Source organism: Candoia aspera, chromosome 4, assembly GCF_035149785.1.
Source record: "Candoia aspera isolate rCanAsp1 chromosome 4, rCanAsp1.hap2, whole genome shotgun sequence".
In the NCBI taxonomy this organism is placed as follows: Eukaryota; Metazoa; Chordata; class Lepidosauria; order Squamata; family Boidae; genus Candoia; species Candoia aspera.
The window spans coordinates 103,123,267-103,143,400 of record NC_086156.1 but is presented as its reverse complement, the minus strand read 5'-3'; the positions used below and the strand labels follow the sequence as shown (position 1 = coordinate 103,143,400).

At 44.3% G+C, this 20,134-nt stretch overlaps 1 protein-coding gene and 1 long non-coding RNA gene across 2 annotated transcripts; one reads left to right on the top strand and one right to left on the bottom strand.

Moving 5' to 3' along the window:
* Positions 1–2,393: 2,393 nt before the first annotated feature.
* LOC134495774 (uncharacterized) lies at positions 2,394–4,391 on the bottom strand. The gene is made up of 3 exons (XR_010067842.1): positions 4,313–4,391; positions 2,687–2,790; positions 2,394–2,488 (listed from the first exon to the last, which is right to left on the bottom strand). It is a non-coding gene; the product is annotated as an uncharacterized LOC134495774 (long non-coding RNA).
* An 8,202-nt stretch (positions 4,392–12,593) lies between these two features.
* On the top strand, positions 12,594–19,583 carry VKORC1 (vitamin K epoxide reductase complex subunit 1). The gene is made up of 3 exons (XM_063301422.1): positions 12,594–12,799; positions 17,374–17,483; positions 18,181–19,583. The coding sequence occupies exons 1-3, from the start codon at positions 12,630–12,632 to the stop codon at positions 18,405–18,407; spliced, it is 507 nt and encodes a 168-aa protein (XP_063157492.1). The 5' UTR covers positions 12,594–12,629; the 3' UTR covers positions 18,408–19,583.
* The last annotated feature ends 551 nt before the right edge of the window (positions 19,584–20,134 follow it).

Genomic DNA, 20,134 nt, shown 5'->3' with positions numbered 1-20,134 from the left:
TCGACTTAAATGTCCCACTGGTGGAAATCGTAGCCTGACTTCTGGAGGGAGCCTATATGACAGTCACAATTGCTGGTCGATTCATTTGAGTGCCAAGTGTATGTTGAACCCTCCTGTCTTCTCTGCACTGAACTTGTATCTATCAGGTATTGGCAGGTGCTGAGACCTCTGAAAAACTTGGGGTGCAATCTCCTAACCCTCTCTCAAAGGCATTGACGAAATGTAATGTTTAATGTGGCAGAAAAAGAATGTGATTATATACATGGGAAGTAATCATATTCCATTTAATGCAGTGTTTCTCAAACTTGGTCACTAAGACGTGTGGCCTTCAACTCTCAGAATTCCCCACCCAGCAAGGCTGGCTGAGGAATTCTGGGAGTTGAAGTCCACACATCTTAAGATGGCCAAGTTTGAAAAACACTGATCTAATGAAATTAAAAGTAAATTAAATCTATTTTAGTTTTTATCCTGGTCGCAGCTACTTTTTTACCTGGCCCTGCCACCTTTTTGCAGTGCTACCTGCAACATCCTATACAAAGACCTAGTGCATCTCTCCAACTTCCTCCCACCCCAAATATGCATCCCTTCCTTGCCATACTTAAAAGATTACTTCTTTAATATTAGCCTCTGCAGTACTTCAAACCTTTCCAGTGAAGCAGAAAGAGCATTTGCTGCTGGGGGCCAGCACGCAGCTGGCTTGTGTTTTGAATGGCCAGCACAGTTTTTCTTGAGATTATTACAGGATGTAGAAGTTGTAGAGCTTATCCTTAATTTAGAGCATTGTTTCTCACCCTCAGCAACTTTAAGAAGCATGGACTTCAACTCCCAGAATTAATGCTGGCTGAGGAATTCTGGGAGTTGAAGTCCACACCTCTTAAAGTTGCTGAGGTTGAGAAACACCAATTTAGAGTATTGTTTTTAGTACACACATGACTAATTCTCTTGAGGCTTTGAGTAAAGACAGGATGTTTTCCCTTCATGGCGGAATAATTTCAATCCCCACCGTAGATTTGATATGCCAGAGAAGGAGCCCCAGTTGACAAGGCTTTGAGCTCTGCCAAGCCTCAGGCTCCTCTTCTCTTTCCATCCCATCAGTTCCATCTCATCAAGAACAAGATAAAGCTTTCTTCCTTGCAAGCTCTTTACAGTGGTTCACTGTGGAGAGGGACAAAATTAAGTTATTTTTTTAAAGGAAATCTAGGGGGTCGTTCCCATCAACCTCATTCCTGAGGTTTCCATGGTGTCTTCCTGTCATACTTTCACACCAGATTGTAGATATTGGAAAGAGAATCCAGTTGCACACTGTCCTTTCAAATGCAGAGTGACACAGCACTGTGGAGGTTTTGGCAAGTTCTCAATGACTCATCCAGGGATGTCACCATCCTTCTTGGTCACTGTATGTTTGCTCGTGAGAAGAAGAATCAGATGACCATATCAGGCCAGTAGAACTTTTTATCCTAAGTGAAGCCCAACATAATACAGAGAAATTTTGATTGAGAAAATAATGCAAGGAGGAATGGGTAGCCATCCACCCATCCATCCAATTTTAAGTCAGACATTCCTGTTAAAGCAAATGACTCATTGGTTAAATTATATTGCCCAAGGAATTGAACAGAGAGAGCACAGTCTTACTTCCACATGGCTAAGAGTGCTGGTGGGAGACTATCAGGAGGAGGACCTTCAGTCCTTTGAAAGTTTTCCTACCAGCATAAGTAGTTCACTCCTACGGCAAAAAGTCATGGCTATACTTGGTGAGAGATCCATGCAGGTCAACACTGTCTTTTAGTTCTGATAGTAACTGGTTTGACACATTATCCTAAGCCATGGTTTGTCTTATTTCTTGTTTGTTTGTTTGTTTGCAACATTTCTAACCTGCTCCAATCCCAACTCTGGGCAGTGAACAGCAAAAATAAAATGATGATAAAATGTAACCCACTATCCTTTCATGTCTCCCTCAATTAGCTTGGGCCAAGAGCATAATGAAATAGAATTCCTTTTGCCTGCTTTTGAAATGCCAAGAGAGTTGGGGGATGCACATATCTCCTGGGGAGAGAGTTGCATAAAGTGGGGCTACTATTGAGACCCCACCCCCAGCCTTGCCCACCACTCAAAACCTCACAAGGTGGACTGCAGTGATGTGAAACATAAGCAGTATAGCACAATATTGGAAAAATTCAAAGGCTCCACCATTAGATCTCTGGTATGAGAAATTATGGAAAATTGTTGTTATGGAAAAATGGACATATGAAAGATGGAAGGTCTTGGGATATACCAGAAAACTTAGCTTAGATCAGTTTTTCTCAACCTTGGCAGCTTGAAGATGCGTGAACTTCAACTCCCGGAATTCCCCTGCCAGCATGCTGGCTGGGGACTTCTGGGAGTTAAAGTCCACACATCTTCAAGCTGCCAAAGTTGAGAAACACTGCCTTAGGTTCAGTTGGGGAAAAGTTATCCTTGTTGCAAAACATAATAGGCCAAGTTCTTCTTTCTATTTACCCCAGTATATACAAAAGTTGTTGGAATCTTGATTTATTCTTAAATCATTTTAATATGTTTGCTTTTAAATAAATAAAGTAAAACAAATATGCAGTAAAGGTAAGATTGGCAAGGAGGAGAGTGTATCTCACGCCTGCGTATTTTTCTGCCAACTCAAGGATGGTAGAGTTTGGGTAAGTTTTATAGGTACCTTATGAGGAAATAGCCAGTTAATTCTTTATCTGCTTTCCAACAGAACAACCAACAGGCGTTTCGCCACAGTTTGCTTTTGTTTTCAGACCCGCATCCAAGTATCTGATCAGGTAGCAGAAAATGTTGGGTAATAAATATTTAAAGGATTAAATATTTAAAGGATTTTGAGAAAAACCTTGCAGCGCTGTTGATATTTAAACACATTTTTTTAAATGGATACTTTAAGGAAATCAACCAAAGTGCTTGAGGAGTAGGGTCAGTTCTAGACAATTAGGAAATAATTTCCTCGTGTTTGTATGTATTCAATAACTTATTTCCTATGCAGTTAGGAAATAAGTTATTGAATATATACAAACACAAGGAAAGTATTATTAGAATAATAATAATATCCTAATAATGGAGAAAAGTGGAGAATAACTTACTTCCTGCAAAGAAAATAGCGTCAAATTAATATTAGTGATCCCTTATTGAAAAGAAATATGGCTTCTGCTAGATTTCCTGTCCTGGAAATTCTGAGATCTGTAATAAGCAGAAGCTGAAAAGAAAGTGGCCCTCTGCATACACTCAGAAGTAACCAAATGATAGTATATGTTCCCAGACTGGTATTTTAAACACTAATCTATGGACAGGAAGTTGTATGGTGAATCACTACAGAGCAATGTCATTATTTAACACAACTTTATTGTATTAAAAAAAAAAACAGCATTTAAAAATAATTGGTCCCTTTCCCCTCCCTGGCCACAATCATGAAGAGCAGTGGTAAATTTTTTACTTAAGGAGTTATATCAGGCGAAGAAACTCTGCTCTTTCCTATCAGACAGGAGTGTCTTCAAGTTATGGTCAAAAAAGTCAAGCTGTCAGCCAGGACAGTGCAAGTGAAGCTCCACCCATTTGTTATGTGCATCACAATGGACATAAAAAACAGGCAGAGCTCCAACTGCATTGTTGGGGCCACCATTTTTATTTTTTTGTCCATATCCTGTAGGCATTCTGGTATCAGAATTCTCCACCCTGATGTGCTGGACTCTGGATTCCCATCATCCTCCATCAACCTAGTATACTGTCATGACCTCATTGCAAGGCACAAAGAACCTCATGACGTAGATCATGATCATCAAGGAATAGAGGAAGAAGATAATTAAACCAGGGATTAAAACAAGCACCCAAAGCACCCACGCCCATGGACCCATAGACAGCTGAAAAGAAGGACATCGGATGAGCAGAGATAAGCCGCACCTGGTGCCCTGGAGGACACACCCGAACCGAGGGGACAGACACCGGGAAAACGCCCATGCAACCATCAAGGATCCCATCAAGAGGGATTGGGGGCAATAAAGGGTGGAGGAGCCCGGGGCCCTACTAGAGGGTATAAAAGGGGCACCTCCACACCACACCCCCGTTCCCGTTTTTCGTTCTGTCAGCCACCATTCCAATAAACCAGAAATCCTTAATACCCATTAAGTGAGTCTGTGTCTTATTGCGAAATGAGACTGACCCTGACATATACTCTGCGTCTCTTTGGGTTGGGACAAAATCTCCCTTCTGTAAAAGTTACAGGTGGAAGCTGGTTATGTTCCCAACCAGTTGGCCTTCAAGGATCCGAACTGGTAAAACAAGTGCCTACATTCCTTCTTAGCTTCTGACATTATTTGGGGTGAATGTTTTATTAAGGTGGACACAGGTGAAGAATGGCATTTGGGCAAAATCTTCTAAGTGCAGAAACCAGCAAGAAAAGAAGAACAAAGAACCAAATGGAGTTGACTTCCATCTTAAAGGAACAGATGTATTGTAGCATAAGCTTCCATTGCCCACAACCCTTATTCTCCTAGAGGCAGAATATGATTTTTATTTATTTCTGTGGTTTTTATGCTGCTCAGTTCCAAAATTGGAATCTATTTTGACTAATAGGTTCAATCTGATCTCATCTTCACCATCTCCATGACAGACTTGACTTTACCATCTCAATTACAGACTTTACTTCCATCATCAACAATAACAACAAAATCTCCAATTTCCAGTTAATGGATGTTCACAGGATCCACCAGTTCTTTACTCCTGAGATGGGCAAACCATTGGTTCACGCCCTAATCATGTTGAATCTGGCTGACAGTAGCAGCCTGTTATTTGGATTACCCAAACCCTCATTCTGCCCCTGGACTTGTGTCCAGAATGTTGCTTTTCATATCATTACTGACCCATTGATTGACTGATTTGGTTTATATGGCCTCCCTTCTCACACAAGCAACTCTGGGCAGCAAACAGAGTTCGAAACATCATTACATCAATGCAGAACAATAAAGAAAATGAAAATAGGTACACAACAGGAATAAACTAACACAATGGCAGCTGAGGATAACCATCAGTAGTCAACCAATGGTATCTCACAGGCTCATCTAATCTCCCAACTGCATGCCTGGGAGAACAGCAAGGTCTTACAAGCCCTCCAAACAGGGTCAGGGCCAACCTAAACATGGGTGAGATGGACAGTCAGCCTCAGCAAAAACAAATGCTCACCTCCTGGGTCCTAATAGATGACACCCTTTAAGAGATGGAGCATGGCTCTCCTGCTGGACCCGCTGGGGCCTCTCAGAGAAATGGGGACCCTCAAATTTCCCAGCTCCATACCTTGAAGGCTTCTATAGCTGACAACCAGCACCTTAAATTGCACCTGGATGTTGCTTATTTTTGCCTCCTTTTTATTACCACTCATCACACTGGTTGGGAATGCCAGCATAAAGTCCAGTAAATACTGTAAACTGCAGTGCAGATGATTGCAATTGAATGGACACACCCAGCTATTGAAAAGACTGGCTGACCGTTTGCGTACCTGCACATCTGATCTGCTGGTCGGCCCGAGGTCAATAGTTTCTCCCATGTACCAGTAAAGCCACATCATGGTTGAGAGTTTTCCTCACTGTCTTGTCATGTTCACCATTTCAATGTTCTGTTAACATCGTAACGTTTCACATGTCAAACCTTTCATCCGTGTATACTAGGCTTGCACGTTTGCTGGTATTTTCCATTCTTGCTCTGTTCTTTGTTTTGTTCCTTTGGAATGTAGGTTTGGGTTTGCAATCCTGTTCAAGGTTGCTTTCCCAGGCACATGTAACGGTTGCTAGCACCTGGGAGGGGGTGGTTGCTAATGAGCGCTCGGGGCGGGACTGGGCTGGTAGCAAGGCTTTTAAGTTTGTATTTGGCGCGCTTTTGCTCATTCTCAGCTTTCTCTGTATTTGCATACTATTCCTTTAATAAATCAGTTATCTTTAAGCTCGGGCTTGTGAGACTGAGTATGTGGGATTAGGCAACCATTACATAAAGCTGAGAATCATTTATATCATCTTCCGCTAGCCCCCTCCAAGTTTTGGGAAAAGGGGAGCGCTAGCGATGACAGAACCTCAACTACGCGAGAGTGAGGGGAGCGAAGAAGAGCCGGACTCGACAAAGACCCTGGTAGCTCCGAGTTCGCGAGCCCAAAGGGCAGCACGTCAAGACAAGCGGGATGCTCAATTGGATGATCTATTGTTGGCGGTGCAGGGTGCTACAAGGGGTGAACTCCAACCCGAGGTGGAAGCAAGACCGGGGAAGGAATCACCACAGCCATCCTGGGAACATGAAATCCCCTTATCACCGAGGGTGGTGGTGACCACTAGACCCTTGGAAGAGCCTGTCACCCCTGCCCGCATGAAAGCAATAGAGGATAAAATGGACATGATAGTAGCCCTCCTGAAGGATATCCCCAGAGGGTTGGGGTCCCTACAGGAAGATTGGGAAGAAGACCCCACCCAGCTGGCTTACCCGAGAGAGAGGCCCCCGTCACTCAGGGGAAGAAGTAGGACTCGGGCTTCCCGACAATTGAGGGGAAGGGAGTCGAGAGTAACCAGGGATCGGCCACCACTGGGGGCTCAATGTGCGTTGGCGTTTGCGGAGCCACCACAGCCGGCAGAGCCGATAAGAATCTTTCCACCGTTTGGGGTAAAGTTTGATGGCGACCCTACCACGCTCTCTTTTTTCATTACCAATGCTAGACATTATATGGATGATTGGGGGCAAAGTTTTCGTTCGGAACAAGGCAAAATTAACTTTATTGCCAACAAGCTGAAGGGGAGGGCAGCGGATTGGTATGTGCAGTTATGCCAAACAGAAGCCACGGAGTTAGAGGACTTTGATGAGTTTCTGTGGTCACTAAAACAGCACTTTGAAGACCCCTTGGCTCAAGAGAGAGCGAAAAGCGCCCTGAGAAAACTTCATCAAGGAACCCTCTCCGTCGCAGACTACGCTTTGGAATTTAAAGCCCTGGCGGGAAAGGTGGAGGATTGGTCCCAGTCAACTTTAGTAGAAATGTTTAAACAAGGGCTGGAGACGGAAGTCCTCCGGTGGGCTTTGTGTCGCGACGATCCCAAAACGTTGTATGGGTGGATTCAGTTGGCGGGCAGCGCGGAAAACGCTCTACAAACGTTCGCCCATAGCAAGGAACTGAGGCAAACCAGAGTTAGTAAGGGGGCTTGTGCCATTGGATTTCCAAGCCGCCCTAAAACGAAAAGTTGGGAGGAAGAAAAGGAACGACGATTTGCAAAAGGTCAGTGCCTGAGATGCGGGAAGGAAGGGCATCGTGCCACTTCGTGCCCGAGACGCAGACCGGAGGAAAGGCCAGGGAAAGCGTCACCCCAACCCTTGAAAAAACTTGGTCCTAAGTTTGTGGGTCCTTTCCCCATTATTGCACAAATTAACCCTGTTACTTTTAAACTTGAGTTACCCCATAATCTTAAACGTTTGCATCCTGTTTTCCATTGCAGCCTACTCAAACCGTACCTGCAGTCGGACCGCTGGCTTCCCCAGCCGACCCCACCACCTCCCATCATGATCGATAATCAACAACACTTTGAGGTTAAGGAAATCCTTGACTCACGCCGCCAGCGCTCCACTTTACAGTATCTCATCCGTTGGAAACATTTTCCTCATCCTGAATGGGTTTCTGCTCACGATGTTCGCTCTCCCCACCTTGTTGCTCGTTTTCACTCTGCCTGCCCGGACAAGCCGGCTCCTTAGCATTTTTTGGGGGGGGGCGATATGTCATGTTCACCATTTCAATGTTCTGTTAACATCGTAACATTTCACATGTCAAACCTTTCATCCGTGTATACTAGGCTTGCACGTTTGCTGGTATTTTCCATTCTTGCTCTGTTCTTTGTTTTGTTCCTTTGGAATGTAGGTTTGGGTTTGCAATCCTGTTCAAGGTTGCTTTCCCAGGCACATGTAACGGTTGCTAGCACCTGGGAGGGGGTGGTTGCTAACGAGCGCTCGGGGCGGGACTGGGCTGGTAGCAAGGCTTTTAAGTTTGTATTTGGCGTGCTTTTGCTCATTCTCAGCTTTCTCTGTATTTGCATACTATTCCTTTAATAAATCAGTTATCTTTAAGCTCGAGCTTGTGAGACTGAGTATTTGGGATTAGGCAACCATTACATGTCTGCCTTTGGAACTGCCCCGCACCAGAATGACATTTGCAATGGGACTGCTTACAGCTTCAAAAAGCACTAAAGCGTCTTTTTTTTCCATGGGACCTGTGAAGCTGCTCTGAAAAAAACCTTAACCTATTAATTTGAATGGATAGGTATTATTGTTGTACGTCCTGGGCTTTTCAGTTTAGAGGGTCCTTATTTTATATTATACAGTAATGTTATAATTGATTATAGTATGTTAACTTTGTTTTATTCTGTGTCTCTATTGTGCATAACTGTGCATGATAAATAACATTACTATTAGTAGTATTTATTTATTTTATTTATTTTCTATCCTGCCTTTATTAATTTTATAACTAACTCAAGGCGGGGAACATACCTAATGCTCCTTCCTCCTTCTATTTTCCCCACAACCACCACCTTGTGAGGCAAGTTGGGCTGAGAGGGAGTGACTGGCCCAAGGTCACCTAGCAGGCTTTCAGGCCTAAGGCAGGACTAGAACTCACAGCCTCCTGGTTTCTAGCCCGTTGCCTTAACCACTAGACCAGTTTTTGTTCAGGAGCTCAAGGTGTCATAGCGTTCCCTCCTGCCATTTTTTCGTACTCCAACAACCCTGCAAGGTAGGTTGTGGCACAAAGTTGTCCCATGAGTTTTGTGGGGGGGGGGGCTGTCATAGAGAGGATGACTGTTGATCCACTGTTGAATTCTGCATCATGGATATTGTATATAGCAGTCTATATCCTTGTTCCTTTTATGAACAGGCAGAGCTATTAAATGCTCCCATACAACTAATGTGTCAATTTACTCAGAATCTGGGTACAGTATATAGTACCAATGCTACAGTACAGGGAGTCCTCGCTTAATAACCATTATTTTCATGATGGTTCAGATTTACGACGGTGTTGAAAAAACAACTTACGATCGGTCCTCACACTTACAACCGTCACAGCATCCCCGCAGTCATGTGATTGCAATTTGGGTGCTTGGCAACTGTTTCACATTTATGACCATCGCAGTGTCCTGTGGTCACATAATCGCCATTTTCGAACTTCCTGCCTAGCTGGCTTCTGGCAAGCAAAATCAATGGGGAACCCCATGATTTGCTTAACGACCACATGATTCACTTAATGGCCATGGTGATTCGCTTAACGGCTGCTGCAAAAAAGGTTGTAAAATCAGGTTGGATTCACTTAATGACCACTTCGCTTAGCAATCAAAATTCCGGTTCCACTTGTGGCAGTTAAACAAGGACTTACCTGTAATCATTTTTGCACGTTCTGCCTTTGGAAACTTCAGAAACAGTATTTTCTGACGGGATCTGGTAGATTGGGCATGCTACGGATCCCGTGAGCCAAAGAATGTCAGTTGGCGGGGACTAGAAGGTGCACCTTTTCAGCCATAGCGCCTGCCCTCTGGAATATTCTCCCCTCAGAGATCAGGATGTCCCCGACCCTGTTGGCCTTTCGTAAGGCCATGAAGACCTGGTTATGTGCCCAGGCCTGGGGCTCCGAGCGCAGTAACGGTCCCATTTCTTGGCTATATTAACATCTTACATTGCTTACTTGGCAGCCATGTATATTTAGTTTGTCCTTTAACTGTTTTAATTATAATTGTTTAATTGTTTTATAGTTTTTTTATTGTTGCAAGCTGCCCAGAGTCACTTGTTGAGATGGGCAGCTATAGAAATTGAATAAATAAATAAATAAATAAATAAATAAAACATTTTTATTTTTATTTTTAACTGTACATACAGTAGACTTTAAATCTGTCTGAAGGTGCCATTCCTCCTTTTACCTTTCCATTTGCAGCGGCAAAATTTGAACACTAGATAAATAAATAAATATAAGAGTTAGTAGCATGCTTTGGTAGAAAAAGAAGTTATCTATTCATGGTGGTACTATGGGTATATTTAAAACAAGCAGTTAGCTAAGAATTGTTGAAAAAGGATCTAAGGATTCAGAGAGGGAGAGATGCAAAAGTGCAACGAAAGAACAAGAGAACCTAGGCAGTATGGTGTTTAAAGTTAAATATTAATAAAATACAATGTAATCTTCTAATTAATAAAACACAATGTAATCTTCTAACATTTGGCTATAAAGATCAAATGTTATTTTGCTGATGGAGCATTCGAACACCCATTTCAGCTTACACTTACAAAATGGGATCTGGGGCAAAAAAATGGCAGAGTTAAATGCCCTTTTTAAGGGTGCCAACCAACCAGATATCCCGGTTCTCTTAAAATAAGCTCATACCTGGAGTGTCCCATAACCATCAACAAAGCCCATTCCTTTTAGGATAGCTTTCGATTGCTTTAAGCTCTATTCCACCCTATCCTCCTACCCCATCCCATGCCATTTAACGTTTTTTCCTCCCTTCTTTTAAAATAACAAGTGATTGGCTGGGGATCTTAGCTAGCAGGGAGGTAATTGGGACAAAATCTCCCAAGTCTGGATCCTAGTCAGACACAGATTTATTGTCCTGTTGATTTAAAAATAAAGGAATGCAATGCATTAAATGAAATGTGTGTGTACACACACACACAGAGTATATTTAATCATCAAGGCCTTGGGAATTTCCCAGCTGCATTACTTTGGTGCGTGTTCCATGGGAGTTATCGTCGTAGATTTTTTTGGACATTCCTGTTTATTTAAATCAAAGCTGCAAGGTTAAGCTTTGAGGCTCAGCAAATACCAGCATGTCACTTTGAAATGGCCAGAAACAGACTAGAATTTAGCTGGTCAGGATCACCTTTTCAACCCAGGCTCAATCTGAAGTTCTGCTATGGAGCCTTAAAATCTTTCCCAACTTGCTGTCCAATGCCTCTAAATCAGTGTTTCTCAACCCTGGCAACTTTAAGACGTGTGGACTTCAACTGGGAGTTGAAGTCTACACATCTTAAAATTGCCAAGGTTGAGAATCACTGCTCTAAATAATTTGGCCCAGATTTTAAGATCTTCAGAAGTCCATTTCTGGGTTCCTCCACTGGGCAAAAAGCTGTGAATACCCTCCCTGAGAACTATGCCTGAAATTACTTTCATGCCATTTTGCAGCAAGGCAGAAATCAGTTTATTCTCAGAGGCCTTTAATTTGGCCTAAATTCAGTTTATCTAGGCTATTTTTAATGCTGTTTTTACCAATTTAACCAATTATGTTAGTTTTGATTTGCATTTATCTTTGCTGTCAGTTGCCCTGAGAACAGATAAATGTTTTAAATCAATAAACATTTGAGTGGCCATCAGTTCTAAGACAATTTATAACAGGGTTTCTCAACCAGGGTTCAGAAAGGGTTCCCTGGGAGACCACAATTTATTTTAAACATGATTTCAAATTTGGGCAACTTCACATTAAAGAGGTAAGTTTCATTCTTTATTTTAGTTTAAGAACACTGTTAGTGCATATATACAGGCCTACACATGAAATGAATAATTTTGTAACTTCTGGCCTATATTTGAGCCTGAAGGTGCAGGGGTTCCCCAAGGCCTGAAAAATATTTCAAGGGTTCCTCCAGGGTCAAAAAGTTGAGAAAGGTGGATTTATAAGCTTCAGAGTAAACAACAGAGCTGCTAATAGTCTGCCTCTCCTTCCTCTCTTCCCCGCCCCCACCGTCAGTGTACCTAAGTTTTGCCATGGGGGGTAGGGGGGTTGATGGGTTTTTTTATATTGTGGATTTTAATTTTGTAAGCTGTCCAGAGTCACTGTGTGTGAGTTGGGCAGCCATATAAATTTATTAAATAACTAATCTGTTTGGGCACCTAACTGCTAGTCCCTCTTTCTGGTAGCCAAAATGCAGCAACATTCACACAAAGTTAAACAGCTAATAACCATTAGTTTTTTTCTTTCTGGCCATACCACTCTGCAGCCCAACGGCAGCACCAGGCAGGGTTAGGGCTCTCTGATCTGGGCTACAAAAAATCTGGGTGACCACCAGCCAGCAGCAGAGAGAGAGAGAAACATTTTTGCAGCCATCTGCAAATCTGTGGGAAGAGTTACCCTAATCCTCTTAGAAATGCTATGCAAGGTGGCACCTGGTTAATAACAGGAGTTGGATGGAAATCCCAGTCCAGCACTGTAGTCTAATCTGGGGGGAAAAATTCCCAGAAGGGCAATTTCAACCCATTTCTGTACTGTTGCCATAGGCAAGGCACGTCTACGGGATTACCGAGTTCCACTGGACTCGAGGGAGCTCATACCTTTTAAGAGCTCAGGTAGCAGATTTTCTTCCAACCTCGTTAGTCTATTATGATCTCCCTGTTTCTCAGCCAGCCTGAGACGCACAGGGGGAAGGCGCCCGATGGGGAAGGCTACACTACAACCCCCAGCGTGCCTTGTTCCTTCCCCCCTTCCCTCCTTTGCTCTCTGACTGGCTGGGATGCCTGGTCGAACGCGCGCAGGCGGCCAATGGGAAATGGCCTAGTGTCCCTGGGCCAGGCTGGCAGAGGCGGCATTGGCTTAAGCAGCCAGTCTCTCCCCGCGGCGGGCGGCAGGATGACGGTGCCCAGGTGGGAGCGCGCGGCCCGGCTGCTGCTCTGCGCGGCGGGGCTGGCGCTCTCTGTTTACGCCTTGCACGTGGAGACTTCCAAGGAGCGGGACGCCTCCTACCGGGCCATGTGCGACATCAGCGCCGAGATCAGCTGCTCCCGCGTCTTCACCTCCAGGTCGGTGGTGCCCCGGCTCCGATCTGGCAGTTTCCGGAGCCTCGCCCACCCTCTAGGTTTGCCTAGGAGAGCCGGGTTTCCTTAGGGAGGGGAGTCTGGCTCCGCGGGGTTTTCTCTTGAGGAAGCGCGGAGAATCGCAGCTCAGGCAGGGAGAGGGCCTGGAAAGGCAAACCCGACCGACTTCCACGAGGCTCCCCACGTTCCGGCTTTAAACGTGTAATCCTTTCAGGAATTAAGAGTTGGAAGCTGCAGTGTTCCCCACTCTGGCCTTGCGCGCCTCGGCGGAGTTTTAGGGCAAGGACGCCTTCAAGTCGAGTTCGGTTTATGGACGCTCTGTCAATTTTCTGGCTAGAATCCGGAAGTGGCTCGTCTTTTGCCTTCCTGGCCTCCCAATCGAGCCTGAAGCCCTGGGATTTCCTGGTGGTCTTTAACCTGTCCTATTAACCTGTCCTCACCTTGCGTAGCTTCCAAGCCCAGGAGAAGCCACTTGGGTTCTCCCATTGATGAGATCTTGGCAGCTTTTCCTTTTTGTTAACACAGACTTGCCAAACCTCGTGTGTTGGGGAGGGCTGAGGCCAGGGGTGACCCTTTCATCAAAATAACCAAAGCACGGTTGGCACTGTTGCAATTCATGCTGGATGTGTGCGCAGCACCATGGTGCATGTTCAAAAGGGGTAGGGTTGGCCTCCCCTAAGAGCAATGCTGGTTTTGTCATTTGCTACCCCTGCCTGCTGTGGCTTGCTCTGGCTGAGGCATTTGAGGAATGGGTCTCCCATTGCATGGGGGGGGCGTGTTGAGGCACCAATCCCCCTATTGTCTATAGTATTTTGCATGGGAAACTGAATTGAGAAAGGTGATAGCAGCTAAATTGCAAAAGGCTGAACCGAACTGAAGGGTGAGAACAGCTGGGGGGGCTCTTAACTGTGATTGTTGAGGGGGACCACCCTTTGGAGAAGCCATGGTTGGGGAAGGAGATGAAATTGTCTTTTCAGACACCCGCCACCCCCACCCCCCATTCTACATTTCCCAGGAAAATCTGTCAGTTTCCAGTGTGGAAGAGAGACCTAGAAGGCCAGGCCTTAGCCTGATCTACCTAGAAGCCCTCTGTGGCTATATAGAATGCATTTCAACTCACCCCTACGTGACCACACTGCCACCCAGCACACCTGATATTAGGGAGCTCAGTACTGTGTCTTGTGATCTGGCCTTTCAATCTTCTGGATCTGTTCTCTCACTACAGAGAAAAGGTTCAGAATTACACAGAGTTTAGGCTTAATTCACCCTGTTCCCCACAGTACTGGGTTCAGTTGCCCAGGAGAGTTTGCATGTTTTAACCATTCTCCATGCAGATGAAAAGGACGGCCTCTTTGCATAGAGAAAGTTAGTTTGTTAGGGAGAAAGCTAGCTTCATCTCAGGCTGGAGCAGAGCCAAACTCTTGCAGGATTTGATAATGGGGTTCCCATCTCCCCTGCTCTGTCCATTCATCCCCGTGGTGTTTCCAAATGAATCCTTGGCTCCTGGCCCAGAACTCTCCACTCTTCAATTTAGTTGAAGGCATTTCCCATTGGGGTCTCCCAAGAATCTGGTTCAGCTACAATATAATTCCCAGTGAACTGGGGGGCGGGGGAGGGAGTCTTCCCATCACAGCCAGCATTTTTTCCATGGTGCAAACTCCTGGCCGACCTCCAAAGAGATGGGAAGATCCAATAGTCAAGGACTTTGGCCGAACCTGGAGAAGAAAAGCCAGGATTTGAGACATATGGAAAGCGAGTTGCGACCAGCAGGACTCTGTCCAGTGACAGTCTGGTCAATCGAGGTGATCAAGGTGAGCTCCCTCTCCCTTCTAGCCCCACTGAAAAAGCCTGGATTGACTTTCCGATGGTTTTGCCTCTCAGCCCCAGTGTGAAACGAGTGTCTTACGAAGGGCAATAGAGAAAAGAGCAGAAAAGGATTTCAGCGTTTCCCATGATCCGCAAACATTGTGTTAGTGCTTTGTGAGCTGCACTGGTTGCCAGTTGGTTAAAGCGCTGCATGGCATGGGGCCTGGTTCTTTAAGGGACTGCTTCTATTTCGTTGCCCGTGCCCATCTGGTTGAGTCCAGCAGGGTGGGTGAACTCTGGGCCCTGCCAGTTAAAGAATGTCATCTTGGGGGACCCAGGAAGTCCACCTACTCTGTTGCAGTTCTTGCCCTCTGGAATGATCTCTCCGCCCCGAGATTCACGTGGCTCCCACCCTGATGGCATTCCGGGAATTGTAGAAGACCTGGTTGTTCTCCCAGGCCTTGGGGTCGGGGGGAGGGTGCTGTGAAGCCACCTTTTTACTTTTCCTGTGTTTTTGGTTTTTGTACTTTGCTCTCCTGGTCTGCTGTATTTTTCCTTTAATAAGTTAGCTTTTAGTTGTAAGCTGCCCAGAATCATGTGGGGGTTGGGTGACCTGTAAATTAAAATAAAATATGAGGAAAGGGCAGAGCTGGAGTGATGCCTTCTCTCCAGCCCCATTCTTTGGACAAGGAAAGCCGGGGGGGAAGGATCCTTTGAACTTCCTTAACACTTGAAGTGGCATGAAATATGGAATAATCCTTTCCCACCTGTCAAAAGATTCAGAACTGATATTACGGTGTCCTATACACAATTTGAACTAAGCGATGGTTTATTGAATAAACCATAGTATTGACCCAGCACGCGCAGCTCAAAACAGGCAGCCACATTTAATACAGTGCATGAGGCCAGGTGATGTTTTTTGGTCTGATCTTTAAGTGAGACTGTTGCTTTATTGCTGAGCAGGAATCCCTGTGTGGGGCTCATGGAAGCAAAGAGAACAAACTGATTGAAATCTGATCTTAGGTGAATCTGGTCTATTTAACCAGAATTAGAATGCTTAGCCTATGGCCACTGTCTGCTAGGCTCTCTCTGACCTTTCTAACCTCCCTGGCTGCAGGGAAAAAAAGTTTTTAACAAAGTTAATGAAAATCAAATTTTCAGTCTTCAGCAATGGATTTATTTATTACATTTATATCCCACCTTTTATATACAGGTAGTCCTTGATTTACAACCACAATTGGGACCAGAACTTACATCACTAAGCAAAGCGGTTGTTAAGAGAATCATGTGGTCGTTAAGCGAATCTGGCTTCCCCCATTGGCTTTGCTTCTTGGACGCTGGCTGGGAAGGTCACAAATGGTGATCATGTGACCCTCGGACACTGCAACCATTGTAAATACATGCCGGTTGCCAAGTGCCTGAATTTTGATCATGTGACTGCAGGGATGCTGTGACAGTCATAAGTTCGAGGACTGGTTGCAAGTCACTTTTCCAGCACCGTCATAACTTCAAACAGTCACTAAACAAATGATCATAAGTCAAGGACTACCTGTAGGAACATACATAGCACTCCCGCCTCTTGTTTTTCCCCACAACAACCCTGTGAGGTAGGTTGAGCTGAAAGAGAAGGATTGCTCAGGAGTCACCCACTCAGCTGTCAAGTCGAAGAGCAGATTAGAGGAGCAGGTCTCCTGCTCCTAGTCCACCACCTTCACCCCTACCAGCCTTTATTTCCAGCAATGCTCCTGGTCCTGGGCATTGTTGGAAAATATGTCTTTTCTGGGTGCCTGGGAAAAGAGGAGCAAAGGTTAATTGGAGGGTCAGACAGCAGTCCGAAGGACTAGACAAGGTGACTCCTCACTACTGCCCCCCATAATAACAGCCATTTGGTGAGTCCGCCAGGGCAAAGTTTCAACATTTGAAATGTGCCCACGGACCCACAAGGCTTGGCTATCTCTGACTCAGCTGCTTTGCTAATGTCAAGATTGTCATCCCTGTGAACTCCTTGGAGCATTTTGCAGAAGAGTCCTACAGAATAAGAAAGTAAAGGTAAAATTTCTTTTGAGTCAAACTCTGCTCTTGCTGACTTCACAGAAACATCCCTTGGTTTCTTGGCAGCAGCATGGGAATGTTTGCTGTTGCCATCTTCCAGGATGATTGATCGATTGATTATGCACCTTAAAGTCACTGTTGACTCTTAACAACCATATAGATGATCATCATCATGATCTGTCTCCAACCCGGTCCTTCAGGTCTTCCAGCTGTGCACGCATTGCCACTATAACTGAGTCCATCCCCCTTGCTGCTGGTTGTCCTCTTCTTCACTTTCCTTCCAGTTGTCCCAGCAGCAGAGCCTTCTCCAGATAACTGTATATTTGTATAATGTGTCCAAAGTAGGCTAGTTTGAGCCTGGACATTTGTGCCCTGAGCGAGAACTCTGCGTTGGCTTGTTCAAGGCTCGCTCGGTTTGTTTTCTTGGCTGTCCACGGTATTCTCAGGAGTCTTCTCCAACACCAAAGCTGAAAAGCATCAATACTCTTTTTATCCTGCTTCTTCGAAGTCCAACTTTTACTTTTATGAAGTGTCACAGGGAAAACCATTGCCTGCATATCTTCCAGAATAGTGTGTTGTTTTTCAATTTCCCCATCTAGCTTCAAGGCCTGAGATTCCCTGGTGGACTCCCATCCAAGTCCCAACCAGTTTTGATTCTGCTTATTGTCACTGTAGTCATTACCCAGCGTTGCTTCTTCCAGGTGGGGTCGTGGTTTTGGCTTGGTGGCAGATCTTCTGGGACCTCACAGCCTCTTCAACCAACCGAACAGTGTTTTTGGGATCACTTTCTACATCCTGCAGGTGCTTCTGGGTGAGTAAAAGGCACAATACTGAACACCAGTAGAAAGGGTTTTGAAGCAGGAGTGCTGAGAAACAAATGGGAGATGGTAAATGCTGGGTGAAGTTCAAAGTCTGCAGAAATGCAAAAAGGAAAATCTTAGAAAGTTTTTTGCAGGACAGAAAGTGCTCAGTAGCTAAGGGATGCGATTCCACAGTTGCACAAGAGATGCAGAATGGGGACACCAAAGGGAAAGAACAGGAAGTGGTCTTTGGAGGGAGTGACTTTATGGGGATACTCCCTCAGACAGTTTATAGGTGGGGATTGGCAACCTGTCGTTTACATAGGAAATGACAAGTGAGAAATAGAAGTAAGCTGGGTTCACACATTATGATAAACCATGGCTTGCACACATTATGATAAACCATGGCTTGCTTTGATTAAACCACCATAAAATAAGTTCACACAACCATGCTAAGCCCTGAACCATGATTCATGCAGACCTCTGAGCCAAACCACCTTTAAGTCTGCCTCTAGTGCAGTGTTTCTCAACCTCAGCAACTGGGGAATTCTGGGAGTAAAGTCCACACATCTTAAAGTTGCTGAGATTGAGAAACTCTGCTCTAGTGTGAGTCCAGTGATTAATCCTGCTTTTGCCTTCAACTCCTGGTTGACAGAATCATTTCTGTCAAGTTGCTGAAAAGAAGTTAACTCTGGTCCTTCCCTGTAGGTTTCTCTAACCACAGCCTGGCAGCCATCGCTCTGTTGGGCTCTTCGTTTGTCTCCATTGCTGGGTCTCTCTACTTGGCCTACATCCTCTTTTATGTGCTCCACGACTTCTGTGTGATTTGCATCAGCACCTACATCCTCAACTTTGCTCTCCTGTTTATCAACTACAAGCGCCTCGGCTACCTCAACCGTCCACAGCAGCCGAAGATGAAGGCCAAGAGGCACTGAATACCATGTCGTCTTGGCCTGGACAGTCCATGGACCTTGTTTTTCAAGGTGACCAAGTAGGCTTACACGGTTTGGAAACCATCTCCATCTTCTTTAATCAGATAGTCACATTCTTCAGCATGGCTCCCACCATCCTTCGGACTCAAAACACTCAAGTACCTGATCTCCACCTCCAGGATGGCCTTGCTTAATACAACTTTTGAAGATTTTGGACCATGATATAAATGTGTCTTCCGAAGGAACAGGGGCTGCTTAAACAACCACCATTTCACACTGATAATCAGGCCTGGTTTACTCTTCCCATAATTAATTTCTTTTCCCTGGTTCCTACCCTGACCCTATTATTTGGCAGACAGAAACAGGGTACTCCCAAGTAGCAGATAGCGTTAGTGCATCATTACAGAAACATAGCAAGTTGCAATAATTATTTTCATTACAATTAAAGCAGTACACATTGTAGATAAATTAAAACTGACACTGGTCTAGGTTCATAGTCCAAATTACTATGTTTAATTGCATTGTAAAATGAAGATTATAAATAGGGATACAAACCCACCTATAAAGTATCTATTTCCCCTGGAAAGAAGCAAACTCCAAAACATTTCTTTCACTCTGTATACAGATGTTCTTGCAAATCAAAAATCCAGAGTTCTCAAAGATAAGTCCAAGGGCATTTTTCTTCAGTTGTGAATTTGCAGAAATTGAACGGTGACATATTCAACCATTTAAAACATAAAGCTAACATGTTAGACTTAAATTTGACAAAGATTGTTTAGATTACTATTATTTTAAACACTAGGACTGATTTTGATTTTCTCTGTTGGGCACCCAAAGTTTCATCTCTGTGGATAACAAAACATATTTGGCAGCCACTGGACTCATTTTTCATTTTGTTTTATTAGAACCACTTTCTAGCTGACTATTCCTGTTGCAGAGAAAATTAGGCAGAAAGCAGATCTGGGATCTCTTTTGTAGATTGTAATTATAACAAGCAACATCTATCCCCATTCATTTTTAGGTGGAATAATGAGTAGAGAGATTTGAAAAAATGGAGAACAATTCCTGTTCTCTCAGCCAGCAGCAGGGGACACTGTCTGTCCATTAATGCAATCAGCTCTGAAAGCTGTAGAAGTAATGTTTTATCCAGCCAAGAAATAAAGGCATCAAAGGCAAAAATCCAGACTGGTTTTCCATCTAATTGACTCAGTTAAGACTTGTATGATCACAACATTGTTATGCTTATGTAAAACCAAACCCCATTTTCGAGTTGCATCAGTGTCCTTTTGAACATTTCCTCCCATGTAAAGAAGGAAAAAGAATACCTTCTAAAATTGTGCTTTTCATCTTTTTTTTGTAAATATTTTTTGCCTTTCATCTGTTTTTGTAAATACTGATCATTTTTTTTAAAATTTCCCCCAGGATCTTCTTGATTTATAAATAGTGCTTTTTGAGAATGAAGAATAGTTGCATAAACTGATCGATTATCTTAAAAATAGCCGTTCAAGCAAAAAAAGATGCTGGAAGACAATGAAAGGGGCAGGGTGGGAAACATCAAAGCTGGGGGAAAAGAAAGGAAAAAGCACTCGGTGATGTTCCTAATTTCAGTGGTGGAGTACACATTCAGAAACATGAAAGAGAATTGCACCCTCAGCGCCTTGTTTGTGCCAGCGTTGCATTATAAAATAAATGTGTAGATTAGTTATGTGCTTCCTTGTCTGCAATGCACT